The sequence below is a fragment of the Grampus griseus genome (assembly GCF_964374135.1).
Source record: "Grampus griseus genome assembly, chromosome: 6".
In the NCBI taxonomy this organism is placed as follows: domain Eukaryota; kingdom Metazoa; phylum Chordata; class Mammalia; order Artiodactyla; family Delphinidae; genus Grampus; species Grampus griseus.
Window position 1 is genome coordinate 7,858,477 of NC_139000.1, and position 20,291 is coordinate 7,878,767.

Below are 20,291 nucleotides of genomic sequence, written 5' to 3' on the forward strand. Positions count from 1 at the left end.
ACGTGGTCAACGGACATCAATCCATTCTTCTCATTTCACAGACAGGCCACCTGAGGCTCAGAGGGGGGGGGGGGGGCTTGTCCCAAGCCACAAAGCCCAGGCTCCTACACAACCCAGTTCCTGTACCAGCTGTAGCCCCCAGCCCCCTACTGTCTGCCGAGGGAGCTAGAAGTCAAGAGTCAATCAAATGTTCAGCCAATGCTTTTTTAAAAAAAAAAAAAGTTAAAGGCTTTAAATCACTCCAGCCCCCCTCTGCCCCAACGGGGCCCCAGGCAAGGACCCTCTCCCCTCCCAGAAGGCCACTGGGAGGAGGAAATCTATCAACCAGCAGCCAGTATCCGGCAGGACCCCAGGCTAGGTCAGGCAGTTTACCCGATCAGCTGCGCCTGAGGCAGGAAGCAGACAGGGTGGGAGGGGAAGTGGGCCGGAGGCTCAGGTCTACTCCAACAGCCAGAGAACTAGGAAGGAGAGGCCAGGGGCACCTGAGGCTCAGAGACAGATCTCAGCTTCCTGCCCCCGGCCCTCTATTTCACCGCTCAGAGCCCAAGTCCCTGGGGCCAGTCTAGACAGAACGAGGAAGGCACGAAAAGCACGTGATTTAGTTCATGGCGAAATGCAGGGCAGGTGTGGGGGAAGCCCACCTCCAGCCCCACTGCCTTGGCTACTGGGACAGGGAGGGCTCCAGCAGCTTCAGCACGCCGCCCACCAGGTGCAGGCTGCCTGTGACCAGCACGTGGATGGCAGCAGCCTCCTGGAGGACGACGGCCCCACTGCCTGCCACAGGGTGGGCAAAGAGGACCCCTGGGGGACTGGGTGGCTGAAAGACAGGGTCCCGGCCTTGACTGATCCACTGCAAGGCGTGGGAAATGCAGCTGAAGACGAGGGAGCTGGCGCTGTGGGTGTGGGCTGGGCGGGGTGCCAGCAGCAGGGGTGCAGGCCCACCAGGCTCCGGGCTGGCCTGGTCCTCGTGCAGGCGGCTCCAGTGTTGCTGGTGTGCAAGGCAGCGGAGCAGCACCTGGTCCAGGGTCACTGTGAAGTTCTGTTGGTCTGCGGGGCACAGGGACGGGCGCGTCAGCGAGGCAGCCGAGGGTCGGGGAGGGGGAAGCACGCTGTGAGCACCTGCGCAATGCCAAGCTTTATACAAGCATCATCCGTCCTTACAGTGGGTGCTATGAGGAAACCGGGGCTCAGGAAATTCAGTGATTGCCCATCGTCACAGAGCTGGTGAGAAACAGGGCCAGGCAGTTTAGCTTCTAAGCTGGGGCTTCTGCCTACCAAGCACATCTTTCTGCCCTAGCCTTACTGCCTTCATCTGTAAAACAGACAGGAGCCATCACCAGGTGGGCATAAGTACTTCTACAAATGCAGACTCCCGCACTGTCCCCACACAGTCTGATGTGGGGCCTCGGGATCTGTATTTTTTAGATTATTTCAAAAAAAACTTTTAACATGATCCACAGTAAAAAAAATACATTTTACAGTGGCAACCCAGTACTCACATATGTGTACATATATGTTTGGAACAGAATCTTCATCAAATAATACCTACCCTTAACTTTGTGCGAGACACACGGACACTCTCTTCTCTATTTTATTTAAAATTTAAAATGCTGGTTGAGACCCACTAAACTGACTTCAAGAACCATCCCTGGGTTGTAACCTGCATTTTGAAAAATAGTTTCACCAACAATTCTCTTTTCAGTATTGCAGTCACGTGCAAAACTCACAATGTACCAAAGGTTATTTATTTATACGATAAAACAAACCTAGTTCCTACCCAAGACCTTCAGTTCAAAAGCGCTCACCGTCACCAACAGAGCAATCCACCTCAGGGCCCTCCGCCCCCCGCCCACCGGAGAGACCAGGCCTGTCACCTCTCACCTGCGTTGTCCGTGGATGACACCTCTGTCAGGTTAGGGCAGAAAACGGTATAGTCAAACTGGCAGGGCTAGAAGGCCAAGGGGAGAAGCTCAGTGTCAGAGCCCTGAGAGGATGCCCCCTATCCCAACTTCCACACAGCACCCCCGGAGTCCACATACACGTCCCCATCTCTGGAGATGCCCCCCCACCAGCTGAACTGGAGTGATGTTGCATAAACCGAGCCACAACACTTCCGTGTCCCCCATCTACCTCAATATACCCTGCCTGGCCTGTGGCCTGGGCCGCATGGCCCCACACAGATGGGGAGACAGAGGCTGGAGCGGGGGGCTGCATTTGCTTAAGGTGACCCAGCTACTGAGCACAAAGGATATGAAGAACAGCCTCAGCATCCTGGTCTGTGAAATGGGAAACAATCACTAGGAACCATTTCAGCCCTGACAGTCTAGGGCAGGCTCAGTTTCCCTGGGCAGAGGAGGGCCCCTCCCTATATGCTCTATAGCCCAGTGACTCCTTAAACGAAACTTCAGAAGCAGGTATCCTAGTAGCAGCCCTGTTCTATGGAGAGGCAAATTGAGGCTCAGAAATGCCATCTCTTATCCAGGGTCACATGCTAGCGGCTCAAAGGGCCTGACAGGTGAATCCAGAGCCTGCACCTTACACGACTCACCTGGTCCTCACTAATCCTGGGCTGGAGTGTGGCCATGGAGGAGAATGAGTACAATGACCTGTGACTTGACTTCCCTGTGCCCAGTGCTTTCACATTTAATCCTCAGTACAATTCAGGGGGGAGAGGAAAAATCACTCCCATTCTACAGTTGAGGAAACAGAGGCTCAGGGATGAAGGCACCGCTGCTGGGGGTCAAAGGCGGAACCAGGGCTGGGTTGCCTGCTGTCCATCCCCCAGGCAGCCCCTCACCTGCAGCAGCTTCAGCAGGGCCGCGGAATCCCGGTCCCCAGTGGAGTTGAAGAGCAAGACACGCACCTCAGACCCGCTGTGTGAGTGGTGAGGAGCGGGGGGAGAGGAGAGTCAGAGCGGCGCCTCCCACCCCTTCTCCGCGGGCCCCGCCCCATCCTTCCTCCAAAAACTTCCCGCCTCCCTACTGTCCCAGTCCGACCCCGTCCCTGCGACCGGCCCCATCCTTCCCCGAGGCCCCGCCCCTCCCCACTGGCCCAGTCCTGCCCGGGGCCCCGCTCCATCCTTCCTCAAAGTTCCTCCCCTCTCCACTGGCCAAGTCCCGCCCCCGTCCCCGGTCCCTCCCCATCCTTACCCGAGGTCCCGCCCCAGCCCCGCCTCTGTCCGCAGCTCACCCGCCCGGCCTCTCGCGGCTTTGCAGCGCCTGGCGGAACCAGCGCACGCAGGCCTGCATGCTGCTGGTGGTGTGCGCGCCGTCCAGGTACCAAGTGAGGGGGCCCCGCCGCAGCAACTGCGTCCGGCCCGGCCACTCCGTGTCCCGAAGCCCTGGGGGAGGGGAGCAAGGTAGTCCTCCAGCGGCAGCCGCGAGGCTGCCCTTCTACATCCTCCCACTCCAGTCCTCAACTCGCGCACACTACCCGCCCCCGCTGCTGGCCGCTCTGACAGCCCAGGAGCCTCTTACTGGGCACTAGCCACTGGGATCAGCTCTTTGGCTGCCTCATCTGGTGGAATCATCCAGGCGGCCCTGAGAGGGGGCTGCTCTCGTATATCAGTCCCAAGTTTCAGGCAGAGAACTCTTAGCTCAGAGAGATTAGGTCACAGAGCAAGTGACACTTGGGGCTGGGATGTAATCCACCTAGCTCCAGGACTGTGTCATGGCCCTGACACGGGGCCTGGCACACAGTGGGCACTCTGGAACCAACTGCTGAAGGGGCTTAACAGCCACGAGGACCTACTGTGTGCTGAAGGCCTCGGGGGCAAGCAAGAAGCTTGGCAATATTGCCATCCTCAAGAACCTCATGGTCTTGTGACGATGGTGACAAGGATGGTAGTTCGGCAGCTACCAGTGGCTGGGCACTTTATCCCGTATCTGCCAGGCTCTGGACTCAGCCCCTTAGTGATGTCACCTCACAGTGCGCCCTATCATCGTCTCATTTGGCAGGTGGGGAAATGGGCTCAGAGAGAGTTCATGAACTCAAGGTGTGGGAAGCTCACTGACTTCAGTCCTTTCTCTTAAGGCACCATCTTGAATTGTCCCCACCCCTCAAACAGGAGACCATAAGAAACATCTGAAGCAGCCTGGCTGGCCAGGAAGGTCCAACTCACCATGCTGCATGTGGGACGTGGGCTGGAACACAGGTGCCAGGGGCAGCTGCCCCAGGAGGCTTGGCCTGGACGCCTTCAGCTCTCCAGTATCTGGGAAGGGAGAGGGAGGGCTGTGTGGGACTCAGTGTGCTCAGGCCTCACCTAAGGGCCCTCAGAGGCAGGTTCCACGTGTCCCCTGCCCACCCACTCACCTGCCCACTTACCCCGGTAGCCCTTCTGCTGTAGCCAGCAGCGAGCCAGCTGCAAGGCCAAGGCGGCGTTGGCCTGCTGGTGCTCCCCCTCCAGGCCCAGGGTCAGCAGCGGCCCCCCTTCCTCCAGGGCTTCTAGTGGTGGGCACAGGTAGAGGGGACACTACAGAGGAGATGGGCAGCAGCTGGTCAGGGGAGCTGCTGCTGCCTCCTCGGCCAGCAGGCCCTCCCTGATGCCATCAGCCCTTCCATCTTTCCCCATCAACCACAACCCACCAAGTCCTGTTCCTAGAACCGAGATGTCCTCCAGCTGGACGAGCATAGATGAGCAAACTGAGGCCCCAAAGGGTAAAGTACCTCCCCAGTCAGCCAACCCCCCACCCAGCTGTCCCAATCAGACTCACTGAGATCTGCTGAGCACGGTCCCTCAGCACTGCCAGGGGCCCGTCAGGCTGGAGCACAGTGAAGGCGGGGACGCCACACTGTGGAGGACACGGAGAGTGAGCCCAGGGTCCTCCGTCTCCCATCACTGGCCCCCACATCCCTGGTTCTGGATGGCCCACTCAGCCTTCCCCCCCATCAAACCTTTGGGGACCCCTCGATGGGGAAACTAAGGCCAGAGATGGGGCTCAACTTGTTCCAGTCCCATGCAGAGCTGGGACGAGAACCCAGACCCCACTGACGCCCAAGACCTCGTCCTGAGTCAGGAGGATACAAATAACCGTGCCACACCCGCCCCCACTTCCCTGAATCTTGGGGCCTGGGCCATCCATGTACCTCCCTCCCCAGAGCTGCCTGGTCACCTTAAAAATGCCCCCTTTCTGCCATGCGATCTTCTCCATCGTGTCCCCCAGAAGGCCAGTGTGGTCGATGCCAAGAGAGGAGACCCCACACACCACAGGCTTCCTGGGGGAAATGAAAGAGCCATGATGCCCTGGACCCCGGCCACCGGGCTCCCGGCCACCATCCCTCTCCTCAAGCCGCTCCCCCTCACTTGACGATGTTGGTGCAGTCGTAAGCCCCGCCGATGCCCACTTCCATCACTGCCAGGTCCACCTGAAGAGGATCAGAGGGCATGGCAGGTGGTACAGGGGCTCCCGAATACCACACAGGAGCCCCTAGTCTGCTGAGATTCCCCTTCCCAAGGCCTGGGACACAGGGTTCTGGGGAGTGGTGGGCACACACACCTTCTCTTGGAGGAAGACATGGAAGGCCATGAGTGTGAGGAAGCGGAAGTAGCCAGGCATGGAGACACAGCTGCTGTCATCCTGTGGACAGGATCACATCAGAGCTCGGGGCCCCTGCAGCCTCTGCCCTGGGGAAGATGGTGTCCCGGGATGTGCAGTGCCCTCTGGGTCTACCCACCCACTCCGGGCCCCTTACCCTGCCCACCCACAAGCCCTCTCGCATGGGCACCTTGGTCTCCTCCAGCCGGTGGTAGAGGTGCCAGAAGTGCTTGGTGAAGAGCTCGGGGCTTATGGGCTGCCCATTGATTCGGATCCGCTCACGCACCTGCACCAGGTGGGGAGAGCTACCGAGAGACCTAGGGTCATCAGGACTCCCTTCCCAAGACCCCCAGGCTGTCCCCCTCCCCACAGTCAGACCTGCCTTTCAGAGAAACAAATCTAACTATGTCACTGCCCTACTGAAAACCCTTCTGTCGCTTCCCCCTGCCCTTTAGAGAGTCCCAGCTCCACATCTCAGCCCACCAGGCCCCGGCGGGTCTCATGCCACTGGCCTCACCTCTCACACATCCCTTGGTAGTTCCCTGTGCCCCAGCCACTCTGGACTATTATTAGTTCCTCCAGCTCCCCCCCACCAAAATTTTCTAACTCCAGGCCTATACACACGTCTACTCCACAGGTCTCAACTAAGACGGCTCCTCCAAAAAAGAGAAAGGACCCCACCCCACCAGATTGCTCAGGCATGCTCTCTGGGCTCCCACAGCCCCCCATGCTTCCCCCATCCCACATCGATCAGTAACTCGGCCAACATCTGCCCCCATAATGTCTGTCTTCCTGCCCTTGAGGGCAAGGCCCCATCTGCTGTGTTCAAGCTGCATTCCCAGACTGGCCCATGAGGCCACATGGGCCCAAGTCAAAGGCTGGGTTTTTACCCCAAACATTATTTTGGAAGAGAGATTGTTGGCTTATATTTAAATCCTCAAAGCCCCTCTGGTATTATGAATCCACTCCATTTCTTTAATTTGAATGAAGAACTGCTGAGGGAAAACACATTGGTCTGAGATGACCTCAGTCAGCAGGTTTCAGATGCTTACAGAGGTCACTTGACGGAACGGGTGAAATAAAAGGAGGCAAAACTCTTGAAAGCCCCAAGCTTCAAGGACCAAATCCTGAGCAATCTACCATCATGTGAATCCCACTGCTCTACCACTGACAGGCTTAAGAAGGCAGGTACAGCTCCAGGGAAGGGAGACCCATGTCTAATCACCCTGCCCCCCATCCTCTGGTGTGAGTTTAGATGCCTGAATGCAACCAAGAGGGGGTGCTGCCTGGAGGGCAAAGCAGCAGCTGAGGCTGGCACAGCAGAAGGGCTCCCTTCCGCTGCTCACCAGGGAGGTCTCAACAGAGTTGGCATAAACTACGCTTATTGTTTAAGCCCTTACTAGCCTGGTTTTCTGCTCCTTATGGCAAAGATGCCCTAGTTGATAAATATTTCTATGTGATTTAAAAACTGTATAAGGAATTTAAGTTAATAAAAAGATATCTGAGGGACTTCCTTGGTGGTCCAGTGGTTAAGACTCTGCACTTCCAAAGCAGGGGGCATGGTTCGATCCCTGGCTGGGGAATTAATTAATCCTGCATGCCGCTAAGCGTGGCCAAATAAATAAAAAGATATCTGACAATTCCAGCTGTGTATTTCGTTTATCCATTCAAGTTGCTGCCCCCCTCCCCAATTTCTTTCCATTATGAAAATTAAAGATTGCCATAAACTTGGACTAACTGGTAAATGCTAATTGAATGTTTGTTGAATGAATGAACACTAGGCAGAGAGACATGCAGCTGAGCTGCTGGGGGTGACCCTGGCCCTGAGGTGCTGGCTGGTTCCAGACCCCCCAGAGAGCTAGGAGACACCACACCCCTCTGTACCTCAGTACCTAAAGAATCCCGTCTTCAGGCCATAGCTTCGGAGGATACGTTCAGTGAAGGCACAGGTGGAGCCCTAGAAAGGAAAGGTCTTGTCTGGGCAGGTCCCCCACCCCCACCCCACCAAGTGCACGTCCTACCCCTGGGTCCTGTGGCTCGCCTTCCCCTTGGTCCCAGTGATGTGAATGATGTTCAGTTGGTCCAAGTCCTCCACCTAGGACAGACGGACAAGGTCCCCGCCTCAGCCACAGGACTCACAGACAGATGGGAACGGGGGGTGGTCAGAGGCCCTCCCCACCTTACCTGCAGCCCACTCCGTGCCAAGTACAGCCTCATGGCTTCCAGCTGTGTCTGGGGGTCACCCCGCTGGCGCTTCACCTGCTCCAAGCAGTTGGCATTGGTCTGAAGGGTGTTGAGTGTGCGCACGGCATCCTGGCAATGAGTCCCCAGGTGGCAGGTTAAGGCTCATTAGGGATCCACAGGGACAGAGGAAGCCAGCATACCAGGGGCCAGGCCAGGGGCCAGGCCTGCCGTGCCAGCCCTGTTTCCCCAGCCTAGAGGTTAGGCACCGGTGAGAAAGAAGTGGCATCTTTCCAGTTCTAGCAGAAATGGGAGCCTGGGGCAGTTCAGACCCACCCAGGGAGTGTCAGGCAAAGCAGGCAAAATGACTAACGGGACTATCCTTGCTTCCTGTTCGGCCTCCCCAGGCTTCACTCTCAGGCTTTTGCCCTCATTCTCTCCATGGTCCACCACTATGTTGGGCCCTTCTTAGGGCAGGGCCAGAACTACAGAAGGGTGGGGTCTTAGAACTGAAGGAATTAGAACTAGGAATTCCTGGAGGCTTCCATGCCCAGGATTGGGCATGAGGATTGGGGTTCCACATTCTGACCCAGAGAAGAGTTGCTTGAAGCAACCAGATGGGGAAGAGGAGTCTCAGGGGGAGGAAGGTTGTATCAGGGTCACTTAGACAAGAAGGCAAGTAGGTATAACCTCAGGACTATACTATACTTCCACTTGGGGGGGGGGGTGGAAGTGGGGGTGATGTTTATTTCCCCTCAGGGCCTCAGTGGCTGGTTGGAGGACCCACTCTCATCACACCGGTGCCACCTGCCTGGCCAGCATCAGGTTCTGGTCTCTGGCAACTGGCCCCTGGCACAGAGCCAGGAGGAAGCTTTCTGTTTTCCAGATTCTTGCACCACCCCCACTGCTCCGAGTCCTGCCTGCTCCCCACTTCCAGGCACCTGGATCTTCATCTCCTGAATCCTAGAGACGCCAACCCAGACCTATACTCTGGATCTCCCAAGTCTGAACTCCTGAATCCCTTTCCCCTCCCCCAACCCAACTGCTGGTTCTGAGTCCGGAGACACTGGAACTCCAGAACCTCAGCTGAGCCACTGGATCTCTTGGTCCTATCACACGGCGTCCCTTCCCACTCTCGAACGCGGTACACTTCAGCCTCAGAATTCCCAAATCCGGTACCCCGGGTCCAACTTCCTGGTGCCTGTCCCCACCTCCGAAATCCAGGATGTCCCCGCCCCCCCGAGTCCCCCAGTCCCAGGCTCTTGGCCCCTCTCTCAGCTGGCGGAGGCCAGATGCCAAGCGCCTCAGGCCCGGCTCACGTGTCATTGCAGGACCTCCCTCCAATACCTGATACTCCATGCCGGGCTCCTGCGGCGCAGGCCACGCGCTCAATACTCGCCTCGCTGCGACCCCGGTTGTTGCACCACGCGAAGAAACCGCTGCCAGGAAGAGAGCCGCGCGCAGGTGGCAGCGTGCCCGGGACATAGTAGAGATGCAACCGGCGGCACGCTAGGCCCGGACCGAATACGCCCCGCCCCCCTCCTGGGCCCGCCCCCGACTCTCCTCCGCCCTCCGCCACTCAGCGTTGCCCAACGAGCCCACCGGCACCAATAAGAATCTGCGGGACGCCATCCTTGTGAGGGGCAGGCCCCGGGGCGGGGCGGAGAGCTTCATTCATGTTTATGAGGGGCACGGTACCGAGCGAGTCCACTGCCTTAGAGAAATACGCGCTCCTTTCGTCATCATCCTCTCAAGCACCCGGCCGCGCCCCGCAAATTAGCCAGTCCCAGTCAGCAGCCCTGCTCCAGGCCAGAACCAGCTTCGAGCCGGGATAGAATGATAGAACTGGCGGACACCTTAGGGAAGTCGCTGAATCCTGGCCCCCAAACGTCCCGACCCAACGCAGAGACCCAGGGCGGCGGGGATGCGGCCTCTGGTCTGTCGAATCTGAGAGCTCGATTGTGGGGCAATAGGGCAAAAACCAGGCACCTACGCTACTGGGGCTCCTAACCGTTCCTGGGCAGCCTGGGAAGGCTTCCTGGAAGAGGCGACATCCTGGCCTCACGAGGCCTGGAGATGGAACGCAGTCAGAGAGCCCTGGGGTGACAGGATGCCAGATCCAGCAGGACCTTGTAGCCTTATAAGAAATTGGATTCCATTTAGATGACAATAAAATGGTTCTAAGGAGGGATGACAAGATCAGATTCGTCATTTGATCAAATGGAATGTGTGGGAGAGCCACCCACGGAGGGGGGAATAATCTGTCATACCTTGGGGTGGAAGACTCCCATTTGTCCTGGAGTTTTCAGAGCTTTTTCTGTCTATGACCTTCTTGGCCCCAACTAGCACGGAAAAAAGTAGTATGCAGATTCCCTTTCTACAGCTGAGATCTGGAAAGGTGTGTGTGTTTGGGTGGAGGTGGGGGAATTGCTGCAAAAACCCTCCAGAGAAGTTTCCTCAGATAAAACGCAGTCCCTTAACAACTGATGGCGTTTCAGTACCAGTAGCCCCTCCCTCTTTCCTGCAGGCATTGGGGATAAATATTTATCAGAGATTGTTTGATTTTGAAATAAACAAATATGTTGAGAAGACTCTGTCATTGGCTGGACTTCCACTTTTCATATCACTGCAGGGTGCCCCACCCCTGCCACATGGGAGACAGACAAGTCCTTTTCTCTCTCGGTGTTCTTTTTTTTTAATCATTGAAACTTTCTTTATACATTATAATTTAAAAACTGAATAAAAAATAATCATAAAGAGGCTTTAAATGATTTCTCTTTTGCTTAACCCTTGCCTCCGATCTCCAACCCCGGTTCTCCTTTGGTAATTCTATTGACAGCCAAGTGTGTGTCCCACGGTTGTCTGTGCTCATGAAATCCTGGTCACACCTAGACATCTATAAGGCCTTGATCTTTTTTGTTTTTGGTTTTTGTTTTAGTTTGGGGGGTTTTTTGGTGGCGGGGGGAGGTGGCACGCCCCACCTGGCTTCCAGGATCTCAGTTCCTAGACCAGGGATTGAACCTAGGCCACGGCAGTGAAAGCAAGGAATCCTAACCAGCAGATCACCAGGGAACTCCTTATAGGGCCTTGTTGATGCAGACAAGATTTTTTGTATCTTAACTTTCTTGCTCAACAATAAGCTCATAGGGATCCCTCTAAGACATTTACTTAACAAATAGTTAAGTAACACCTTTCTGGGCCAGGCACTGTTTTAAACACATTCTACATATGCTCATTTAATCAACAAAACTCTATGAAACATGTGCTAGTATTATATCCTGTTTCACAAGTGAGGAAACTGAGACACAAAGGAATAAAGACACATGCTCAAGTCACAAACTCAAGCTTTGAACTCTGGCCCTGGAGTCCTTATTCCCAGCCTCTGTACCTCCTTCCTGCTGCCCTCCCCCAGTGGGGGTGAGGGGGCACTGCTAACTCTGCAACAGTGGAGAGTGCATCCCCCACTTGCCTGCAGTGTTCTGCCACAGTGGATAACATCTACACCAGGGTCTTATATTTCTGCAGGTGAGATTGCGTGGAGGGGGACAGTTGGGTCCAGGGGTGTTTGCATTCCTTCCCGCCAAAACTTGTAAACGTTGCAGCCCACCAGCTGTGTAGTGTGAGGAGAGCCCCCCTCTTCCAGAATGTCCCCCAGACGACTGGGTGTAGAGTACCCTGTCATTTGTACTCTGCATTTCCCTGGCTGCAGTGAAGTTGAACATCTTTCCAGGCATTTATTTTAGTAAACTGCCTCTCACTCATCCTTGGCCTATATATATTTCCAACATCTGTTCAGCACCTTATTGTCAATTATAAAGCACTTTGGGTATCACAGATGTGAGTCCTCAGTTCTGTCCTCTATATGGGAAGTATTTTTTTCTTGATCTATTAGTGGTGGCCCCAGTTGATTCATTTGTAACAGCGGGTATTGGGGCTCTCGGCCATTCTTCCAAGAATAAGATCCCTGGGAAAATGAGATCCCAGGGGGGAGACTTCCTCCTCATTTGGATGAGTGCAAATCTGACCTTTTCATCCCTCCTTAGAACCATTTTATTGTCTTCTAAATGTAATTCAATTTCTTATTGGAAAATCCCATTGCCTACTTTCCTGAATCTTAACTGATTTCTTTCCCTTTGTTCTGAGAAAAGCAGTCCTGTCAGTTCTCCCCTCTGGCCTGATACAGCCCTTCTCTAGGGTGGGGTGAACTCAACAGTCCTAAAAAATCGTGGAGGGGCTTCCCTGGTGGCGCAGTGGTTGAGAGTCCGCCTGCCGATGCAGGGGACACGGCTTTGTGCCCCAGTCCGGGAAGATCCCACATGCCGCGGAGTGGCTGGACCTGTGAGCCATGGCCGCTGAGCCTGCGCGTCCGGAGCCTGTGCTCCGCAACGGAAGAGGCCACAACAGTGAGAGGCCCGCGTACCGCAAAAAAAAAAAAAAAAAATCGTTGAACTACACACCTCAGCTCAAGTTGGAAACAGAAATAGATGTAGAGACACAGAAGGCAAGAAACAGCACAGAAAATTCCAGGGATCCTATCTGGTATCATCCCAGTTGTGCAGGAAATTATAACTGGTGACTGGAGCCTTGGCAAAGTCACCCAGTGGCCTTGGGCATGGCACCTGTCCCCTAGACCTCTGCTTCCTCCATGGTCTCCAAGGACAAAATTTTTTTTGGCCGTGCCGCGTGGCCTGCAGGATCTTGGCAGTGAAAGTGCTGAGTCCTAACCACTGGACCACCAGGGAATTCCCTCCAACGACAATTTTCATAGCCAGTGACGCCAGGAAATTTAAAAGGGGAGGGGACAGAATAGATTTATTTTCTTTTCCTTACTTTTTATTTTGTTTTGAAATTCTAAATTTTTTTTTTTTTTGGATGGATGATACAGCATATCATTCAAGTAGTCAAAGGTACAAAAAGGAGAAAAGCTTCCTTCCCACTCCAGGTCTCAGCATCCTTATTCCCCGCCCCAAAGCAAAGTTATGTTTCTTGTGATCTTTCCAGAGACATTTTATGCACTTATAAGCAAATACGAATATATTTTGATTTCCCTTTTATACTCAAAGATAGCAGAAGACTATATACATGAGTCTGCCTTGTACTTTTCCCACATATCTTTATATCCTGGACCTTATTCTGGACTGTGTTGGCACATAAGAGCTGCCCCATTGGCTAATTTGTTTTTTCAAAGCTGCATAGTACTCCTTGTTGAAGAAGTACTGTCGTGTATTTGGCCAGTCTCCTACTGATGGACATTTAGGTTTTCAATATTTTGCCATCACAAGTAATGTTACGGTGGGTAACATCATTTCTTCCATGTGTGAGCACATCTGATGGATAAATTCCGGGAAGTGCAATGGCTAGGTCAAAGGTGATTTGCATTTGACACTTTCATACAGATTGCCACGCTGTCCTCCAGAGGGACACGACTGGTTTCCACCCCCATGCCCCTGCAGGGCATGAGCCAGCTGCTTCCTCACCAACACACACTGTTAGCCAACTTTGATCTTGCCAATTGCATGGGTGGAAAAGTGGATTCCCAGGGTAGTTATCATTTGCGTTTATTTTATTGTGAAGGAGGGTGAGCATTTTTCTTATGTTTAAAAGTCATTTGTATTTCTTTAGCGGTCCACTCCTCTCTTTTGCATCATTGCTTTTTATTTGAAAAGCCACAGATGTTTGTAGAAGAAAACAGAGAAATGTATAAAGGAGAAAATCAAAGGCATCTTAATAGGGCACCTGGAGAGCCACTGTGAGCCTTTTGTTAGCCACTGAGGTGTTCTCGTTCTCCATAAAGAACAATAGAAACAAAGCCATTGTCTGGAGAGCAAAGAAAAGAAAACAAGGGCACAGAGAAACTGGCAAGGAGGTCAGTGTCCACCCACGTGAGGCAGGTCTGCAGGCATGTGTGGAGCGTAAGTGAGGGGCCAGGGCTCCTGCTTCAACCCACACCCTCCCAAGGGGAAAGGATGTGAATCCATCCATTCCCTCATTCATTTGATGAGAAATTGTCTCTATGCCAGACCTGGGCTGGGTGCTGGGGACACTGTGTTCTGGGGACAGATGACAAGGCTCTGCTCTTGAAGTGCCCTGTCCAGGGGGCAAGAGAATAGTAAAGAATGAAACTTATGAAGAACGAATATTTGCAACCCCTGATTAGAGGCTGTAGGGGCAGGAGGCTGAGGCCCAGAGAGGGATAGAGACAGCTTGGAGCCACACAAGAGGTCAGCAAAGGCACCATACTGGGCTTTCTAAATTCAGATCTGCCTGAGTTACTGTCCCCTCTCCTGCCTCATCATGACAGCTGGAAAGGACTTCAGAAATTGGCCTTGGCCTCTTCCACCTCCATTTGCCTCTGTCTGAAACACCCTTCCCCTAAGCTCTTCCTCTTTGCTTTTTTGGGTGGGTTCTTTTTTGCGGTACGCGGGCCTCTCACTGTTGTGGCCTCTCCTGTTGCGGAGAACAGGCTCCGGATGCGCAGGCTCAGCGGCCATGGCTCACGGGCCCAGCCGCTCCGCGGCATGTGGGATCTTCCCGGACTGGGGCACGAAGCCATGTCCCCTGCATCGGCAGGCGGACTCTCAACCACTGTGCCACCAGGGAAGCCCTTAGCTATTATTAAGCACTTATCCCTGTACTTGGCATTACAATCTCTCTCTTCTTTTAATAAATTCGTTTATTTTATTTATTTATTTTTGGCTGCGTTGGGTCTTCCTTGCTGTGCATGGGCTTTCTCTAATTGCCGCGAGCAGGGGCTACTCTTCGTTGTGGTGCGCGGGCTTCTCATTCCGGTGGCTTCTCTTGTCGCAGAGCACGGGCTCTAGGCGTGCGGGCTTCGGTAGTTGTGGCACACGGGCCTAGTTGCTCCGCGGCATGTGGGATCTTCCCGGACCAGGGCTCAAACCCATGTCCCCTGAATTGGCAGGCGGATTCTTAACCACTGTGCCACCAGGGAAGGCCTGCAATCTCTTTTAAATCCTCACAAGAATTGTATGAATTAGAGATTATCCCCACTTTACAGGTAACGAAATGGAGGCTCACAGAGTGTAAGCAACTCACTCAGGGTGACACAGGCAGTATGCGGCAGAGCCAAGATACAAACCCAGGTTTTCTGCCTCTAACACGTGCCCCTACTCTCTACCACTTGTCTGGTCAATCTGCTGTCAATGCGCTGTGTGACCTTGGGCAATTCGCTTCCTCTCTCTGATCCTGACTCTCAGTCTCCTCCTTAGCAGAACAAGGGTTGAAATGAGTTCTGTCCCAGGTCATAATTTCTAGGGGGATCTTGATGAGGACAAGAGCCTCCAAAGGCCACCGCACTCCGGAGAGCCTGGACTAGAGGAGTCCTGCTGCCCCTTCGCCGCCCCCATCCAGGGTTCTATGGAGACCAAGGGAGGTTCAGTCTCATAGGCAGGTTTACGCAGAAGCCTAGCATTCAGAAGGGAGGTACATTTCTGATGGCCACACCAGGGTTCTGTCCCTCCGATATACATAAGGACTTCCCCACCTCTGAATATCAATTCATATCCAGTGACCTACAAGAAAATACTTTTCTGTCACTGGGTGAAAAGAAACTTGCCTTAAACAGAATTCCATATCCTCAGCAGCACAGCCTCTCCTTATCCTTGCCCCGACTCTGGCTACAAAGGTGTTTAATGGATTTAGTTTATTAGGAGGGCAGAGAACCTTAGAAACGGGCCTCCCTTTGACGCTGCAATTCTACTACTTCTAAAAATGACCCTGAGGAAACAAACAATTGGAACTGTGCTCAGAGCCCCACATGCTCTGTTTATCGCTCTCCAGTGGCAGGTGACACGGTTGATGACCTGACAACGCCCTCCTTCCTGAAACCCTTTGTTCTCTGGGCTTCCCCGACACCTCCCTCCCCATTCTCCTTCTTCCTTGCTGGCTGTGCCTTACTGGCCCCGCCTTCTCCCTTCCAATCTCCTCACCTTGGCGGCCAGGGGCTCACGCCTTTCTCCAAGGTGGTCCCTGCTGTCCTGGCTCTATGATGATGTCTGACTTTCAAATGTCCCTCTTCGCTGAGCTACCGACATGAGCATCTGGTGACCTCCTGATGTCTGCAGGCATTTCTGCCTTAAAACCTGCTGCTCCCCAGACCTTCCCAGCACAGAGGACAGCTCCACCATCCACCAAGGGGCTCAGGTCTAAAGCTGGACTTCACCCTGGGTTTCCCTCCCCATCACCGCTGAGGCCCCCCCACCCCAGCCTCTCCAGGAGCCACTCCCATTCCTCCAGTGGCATCTCAGGCTGCCACTGCAGGTCTACCCTCTAGCCTCCTTCCTGCTGTTCCTCTCGACCCTTACAACCATAACCATTCTCCATCATTTTTAAAGAAACCCAGATCTCGTCTCTCCTGCTTCAAATCTTCCAGTGGATTCCCACTGCACTTAGGATGAGGTCCACACTTCTGATCTTACCATCTCTAACCATTGCCGCCCCCAGCCCTGCTGTCCTCCTCTGATTCACAACCATGCCAAGCTCATGCCCACCCTTTGTGAAAGTCCACACCTGTGAGCACCTAGCGTTAAAAGTGCCCATTTAATCCTCCCAACAGCTTTAGGAGTACTGTGATTATCCTCCTTGTGAAGATGGGAAACTGAGGCACAGATGGGTTACGCAGCCAGCCAAAGGTCACACAGAGTGAATGCGTGACAGAGCCTCAGGGCCTTCGCACTGGGGTTCCTTCTGCCTGGAATGTTCTTCCCCTCAAAGTTCACGTGACCGATTCATGATCATTCCAGGTCTCTGCTCAAACGGCACCTTCTTGCCACATTCTTTTCACCATTTACCCTTTTGTACCTTTTGAATTTTGAACCCCGTGATTGTATTAGTATTTCAAAATAAACATTTTCTAAGAGTGTTATAAATCTCGATCTAAGAAGACTCTTAAGGGAACAAACCGGCTGATGAGACAGTATGGACAGTAGGATCCCATTTTTGTTAAAATAATTATAATTTAGAAAACAGCCTGGGTGTTACTTCCCCAGATGGTAACTGTAATGAGCTCTGAGCGGTGAGGCTAGAGGTGCTTTTTTAATATATACATATATATTTTTTTCTTTTTTAAAAATTTTATTTAGGGCTTCCCTGGTGGCGCAGTGGTTGAGAGTCCACCTGCCGATGCGGGGGACACGGGTTCGTGCCCTTGTCCGGGAGGATCCCACGTGCCGCGGAGCGGCTGGGCCCGTGAGCCGTGGCCGCTGAGCCTGCGTGTCCAGAGCCTGTGCTCCGCGGCGGGAGAGGCCACAGCAGTGAGAGGCCCGCGTACCGCAAAAAAAAAAAAATTTATTTAGAGGTGACTTTTTTTTTGGTCGCACTGCGTGGCTTACAGGATCTTAGTCCCCCAACTAGGGATTGAACCTGGGCCACAGTGCTGAGAGCTCCGGGTCCTAACCACTGGGAAGCCAGAGAATTCCCAAGAGGTGACTTTTACCTTCCTTTTACTTGTATGTGTCTTATAATTCTTCCCCCGGGAACATGCGTAAGTGGGAAGAAGAATGAATGATTTCTTCCACACTGGGTGGCTGGCACTTCAGAGCTCTCCTTGACCAACCGTCTCGGTCAGCAGTTGGGGACACTGAGGCCAGCAAGGGACCTGAATTGATCTGGAAGCAGATGTGGCTCCTGGATGCTCCTGGGGTGCTCCTGGGGTCCCCACTCATGGCCAAGAAGGCCCTTTGGAGGGCACCGGACATGTGGCCTGGGGTCTTGAGGTGGGCCACATCACAGAAAGGTTGGTTTCAGCTCTGCCACCTCTCCGAGGGGTCTGAATGCTCTCCAAGCTGGCCAAGCCCTTCTCTGCTCAAACTGAGAGCAGGTGTCTTACCAATTTTCAGAGGGAAAAAAAAGCGTGGAATATTTTTTCTCAATTTTTTATCACACTCTGCAACCACAATTGTCCTCAGCACCTGCTCCCTGGGGTATAAGATTTACTGAGCCTCTTCCTTGCCATTTTACAGGTGAGGAAACTGAGGACAAGAGGAGAGGAATCACCTGTGAAGGTCACCAACTAGCAAGTTGGTTCAAGGATTCAGCTCAGTTCTAGCTCCTTTTTTTTTTTTTGCGGTACGCGGGCCTCTCAGTGCCGTGGCCTCTCCCGTTGCGGAGCGCAGGCTCCGGACGCGCAGGCTCAGCGGCCGCGGCTCACGGGCCCAGCCGCTCGGCGGCATGTGGGATCTTCCCGGACCGGGGCACGAACCCGTGTCCCCTGCATCGGCAGGCGGACTCGCAACCACTGCGCCACCAGGGAAGCCCTCCAGCTCCTTTTGATTCCACACTTAGCCCCTCTGATCAAGCTGGGAATCCCTGGCTTTTTATTTTTTTATATAATATGGATTTTCTTAAATAACAGTTAATGTGAGTTCTTTCTAGACAGCAGCGCTGTGCGGAGACATTTACACGCATATATTTCGTTTGATCATCACACTCACCCTGTGAGGAAGGTTCTGTTCCGGGCAGGACCCATTTCTCAGGGGAGGCAACAAAGGTCTAACAGGGGAAGTGGCTTAGTCATTCACAGGAGTCTGTAACACCCCACGCTGCACCCAGGGCACCCCTGGACCCCGCCCCCACCTGCCCTGTGCCCTTGGACGTGCCTGGTCATCTGGTCAACTGGGCTCTGGCTTCGAGCCAGCTCTCAGTTCAAAGGGTGGCCCTGCTGGTGATGAGGAGTCCTGTGAAATGCCAACCCTCCCCAGCCCCTGGGGCCACCCTCAGTTTTCTCCCCCCTGGTGAGGGGGTCACACCGTGTGACAGGTCACCTCACCTCTCTAGGGTTCTGGCCTCTAGAGTAAGGGGGCCTGGGTGAACTTGCAGAGGCCATAGCTCCCAAACCCTGGCTTCTGGGGCTGCCCTTCCTCTGCTGCTGGGCAGAAGGCTCTGTCTGACACGAGGTCTGGGGAGAAGTGGCCTGCCAGGCGTGCAGCCCCTGGGAACGCTGGCTGAGCTGCTGCAGGGCGTCGGACGGCCATCCCGAAGAGGGAGGGAGGCACTGCCTCGTGGTGCCCATTCTACAGAGGAGGAAACCGAGGCTTGGTGAGGCTAAGCAACTTGTCTAGTGTCTGACAGAACCTAGACTCTTGTAGCCCAGCCCAGGGTTCCCATCTCCAGCTCTGGCTGGTCTCCACCAGGGACTGGCTCTGCAGCTTCCCAGCTGGCGGGCCTCGGCCTCGGCCAGTCTCCTCGCTCCCTGAAACCCTGTTTCCTCATCTATAAAGCGGGTGGACACAGTCCTTCCTGCCTCAGAGGGCCGGAGGAGGTGAATGAGGGAGGGCTGGGCCCAGAGCACAGAGCAAGGTCTCCCCACATGAGCGAGGTTAGGAATCTTTAACAGGCCGAGTCCTTAAATGCTCTTAACTGCACCTTCCACATCTACGAAATGCAGATAATAATGGTCTCAGATCCATGAAACGCAGACGACAATGCGCACAGGGCCCAGCAGGTAGTAAGCACTTCGATCAATGTTGCCATTATTATTATTATCATTATTAATTATTATCATCAAAATGGAGCTAACAGCCCTTCCTCACAGATCAGTCCGGAGAGTTAAATCAGAAGAAAACCAGTGGGTGTACGGGGCCTGGCACGCAGGAGGACCCTTGAGACGGCCTCTGCCACCTCCCACGCCGGCCGCCGGGTCTCCCCTAGAGACCTCCCTCCAGAGCTTCCCACGCCCACACTGGGTGGGAGCTTCTGTGACGCCTCCAGCTGGGCGGAAGGGGGGCTCTGAGGCCTGTGGCGGGGGGGCGGCCCTTGACCACCCCAGGCCTTCAGAACAAGGCTTATGATGACAAGATTTTTCCCTTGGGGCCCCGCAAAGTGTGGGGTTAATATCATCACTAATGGCCTTGGATCCCTGGGGGCTATTTACACCCTTTGTACAAAGGAAGAGTTTAGAGAGGCAGGCCCCCTGTCCAAGGTCACCGTGTTCTCCTACCTGGAAGGAGGCAGCTCTAGCCGAGAGAGGACCCCCGCATGGGCCCGGCCGCTCCATGGATGCTTCCCACCAGAGCTTCTCAGCCACTGGCCAGGAGGTAGCCAGGGACCTGGCACCTCTCATCCCTGGGCTTCCCGCTCCATGACCGGCTGGGGCACGAAGTGACTCATAGGTGTGGGTACCCCTGCCAAGCCTGCCCTGGGCTGGGCCAGAGAGGGGATGGGGAAGTCGGGGGGATTTCTAAGACCTCGTAGCCTTCTCCCACCCTGATGTTGGGTGAGGGGGGGTGGGGAGTGTGCTGGGAGGCAGGTCTTCCCTGATAGGTCTCTGCTCTCATCCCGGGATCAGCCCAGGGATCTCTCGGCCTCCCTGGCTGTTTTCTGAGCGCAGGACTAGTCAGGACCTCCCTGTGAGTTAAATAACAACCGGCGGAGGTTAAAGGTGAGCAGGCAGAACGGGGTGTGTAGGGAGGGGGCACTTGGGAGACTTCCGGACCTTGGGGCTGGGCTTCCTGCCCAGTGGGGCTGGCTTTATCTGGCCTCTCTTATCACAGCCCACCCCTCTCCTTACCTCTCCTTACCGTTACGGCCATTTCCCTGGCCCTGCCGAGCTGGGATCCC

General features: G+C 54.3%; 1 protein-coding gene across 4 annotated transcripts; it reads right to left on the reverse strand.

The window, feature by feature from the left end:
* Nucleotides 1-191: 191 nt before the first annotated feature.
* Nucleotides 192-19,997, reverse strand: FPGS (folylpolyglutamate synthase). Of its 4 annotated transcripts, XR_014296876.1 has the most exons (16): nucleotides 9,063-9,225; nucleotides 7,719-7,847; nucleotides 7,576-7,629; nucleotides 7,427-7,491; nucleotides 5,725-5,839; nucleotides 5,496-5,576; nucleotides 5,303-5,364; nucleotides 5,112-5,214; nucleotides 4,713-4,790; nucleotides 4,324-4,471; nucleotides 4,121-4,210; nucleotides 3,190-3,340; nucleotides 2,798-2,873; nucleotides 1,882-1,948; nucleotides 1,162-1,221; nucleotides 909-1,047 (listed from the first exon to the last, which is right to left on the reverse strand). XR_014296876.1 is itself a non-coding variant. In XM_082656438.1 (15 exons), the coding sequence occupies exons 1-15, from the start codon at nucleotides 19,792-19,794 to the stop codon at nucleotides 662-664; spliced, it is 1,728 nt and encodes a 575-aa protein (XP_082512564.1). In that variant the 5' UTR covers nucleotides 19,795-19,997; the 3' UTR covers nucleotides 192-661. The 4 variants fall into 4 exon arrangements, 3 of the variants coding, with proteins under 3 accessions (XP_082512564.1, XP_082512563.1, XP_082512565.1); XM_082656438.1 differs by lacking the exons at nucleotides 1,162-1,221; nucleotides 9,063-9,225 and adding an exon at nucleotides 19,672-19,997 and having other exon boundaries at nucleotides 192-1,047; XM_082656437.1 differs by lacking the exon at nucleotides 1,162-1,221 and having other exon boundaries at nucleotides 192-1,047.
* Nucleotides 19,998-20,291: the final 294 nt, after the last annotated feature.

Excerpts from the sequence above, each read along its gene's own strand:
- FPGS (XM_082656437.1), bottom strand. The coding sequence starts at position 9,200 with ATGTCCCGGGCACGCTGCCACCTGCGCGCGGCTCTCTTCCTGGCAGCG. Across the intron at positions 4,211-4,323 it reads ACAGCAGAAGGGCTACCGGG|ATACTGGAGAGCTGAAGGCG; the intron begins GTAAGTGGGCAG and ends CTCCCTTCCCAG. Across the intron at positions 3,341-4,120 it reads CACGTCCCACATGCAGCATG|GGCTTCGGGACACGGAGTGG; the intron begins GTGAGTTGGACC and ends CCCCTCCCCCAG.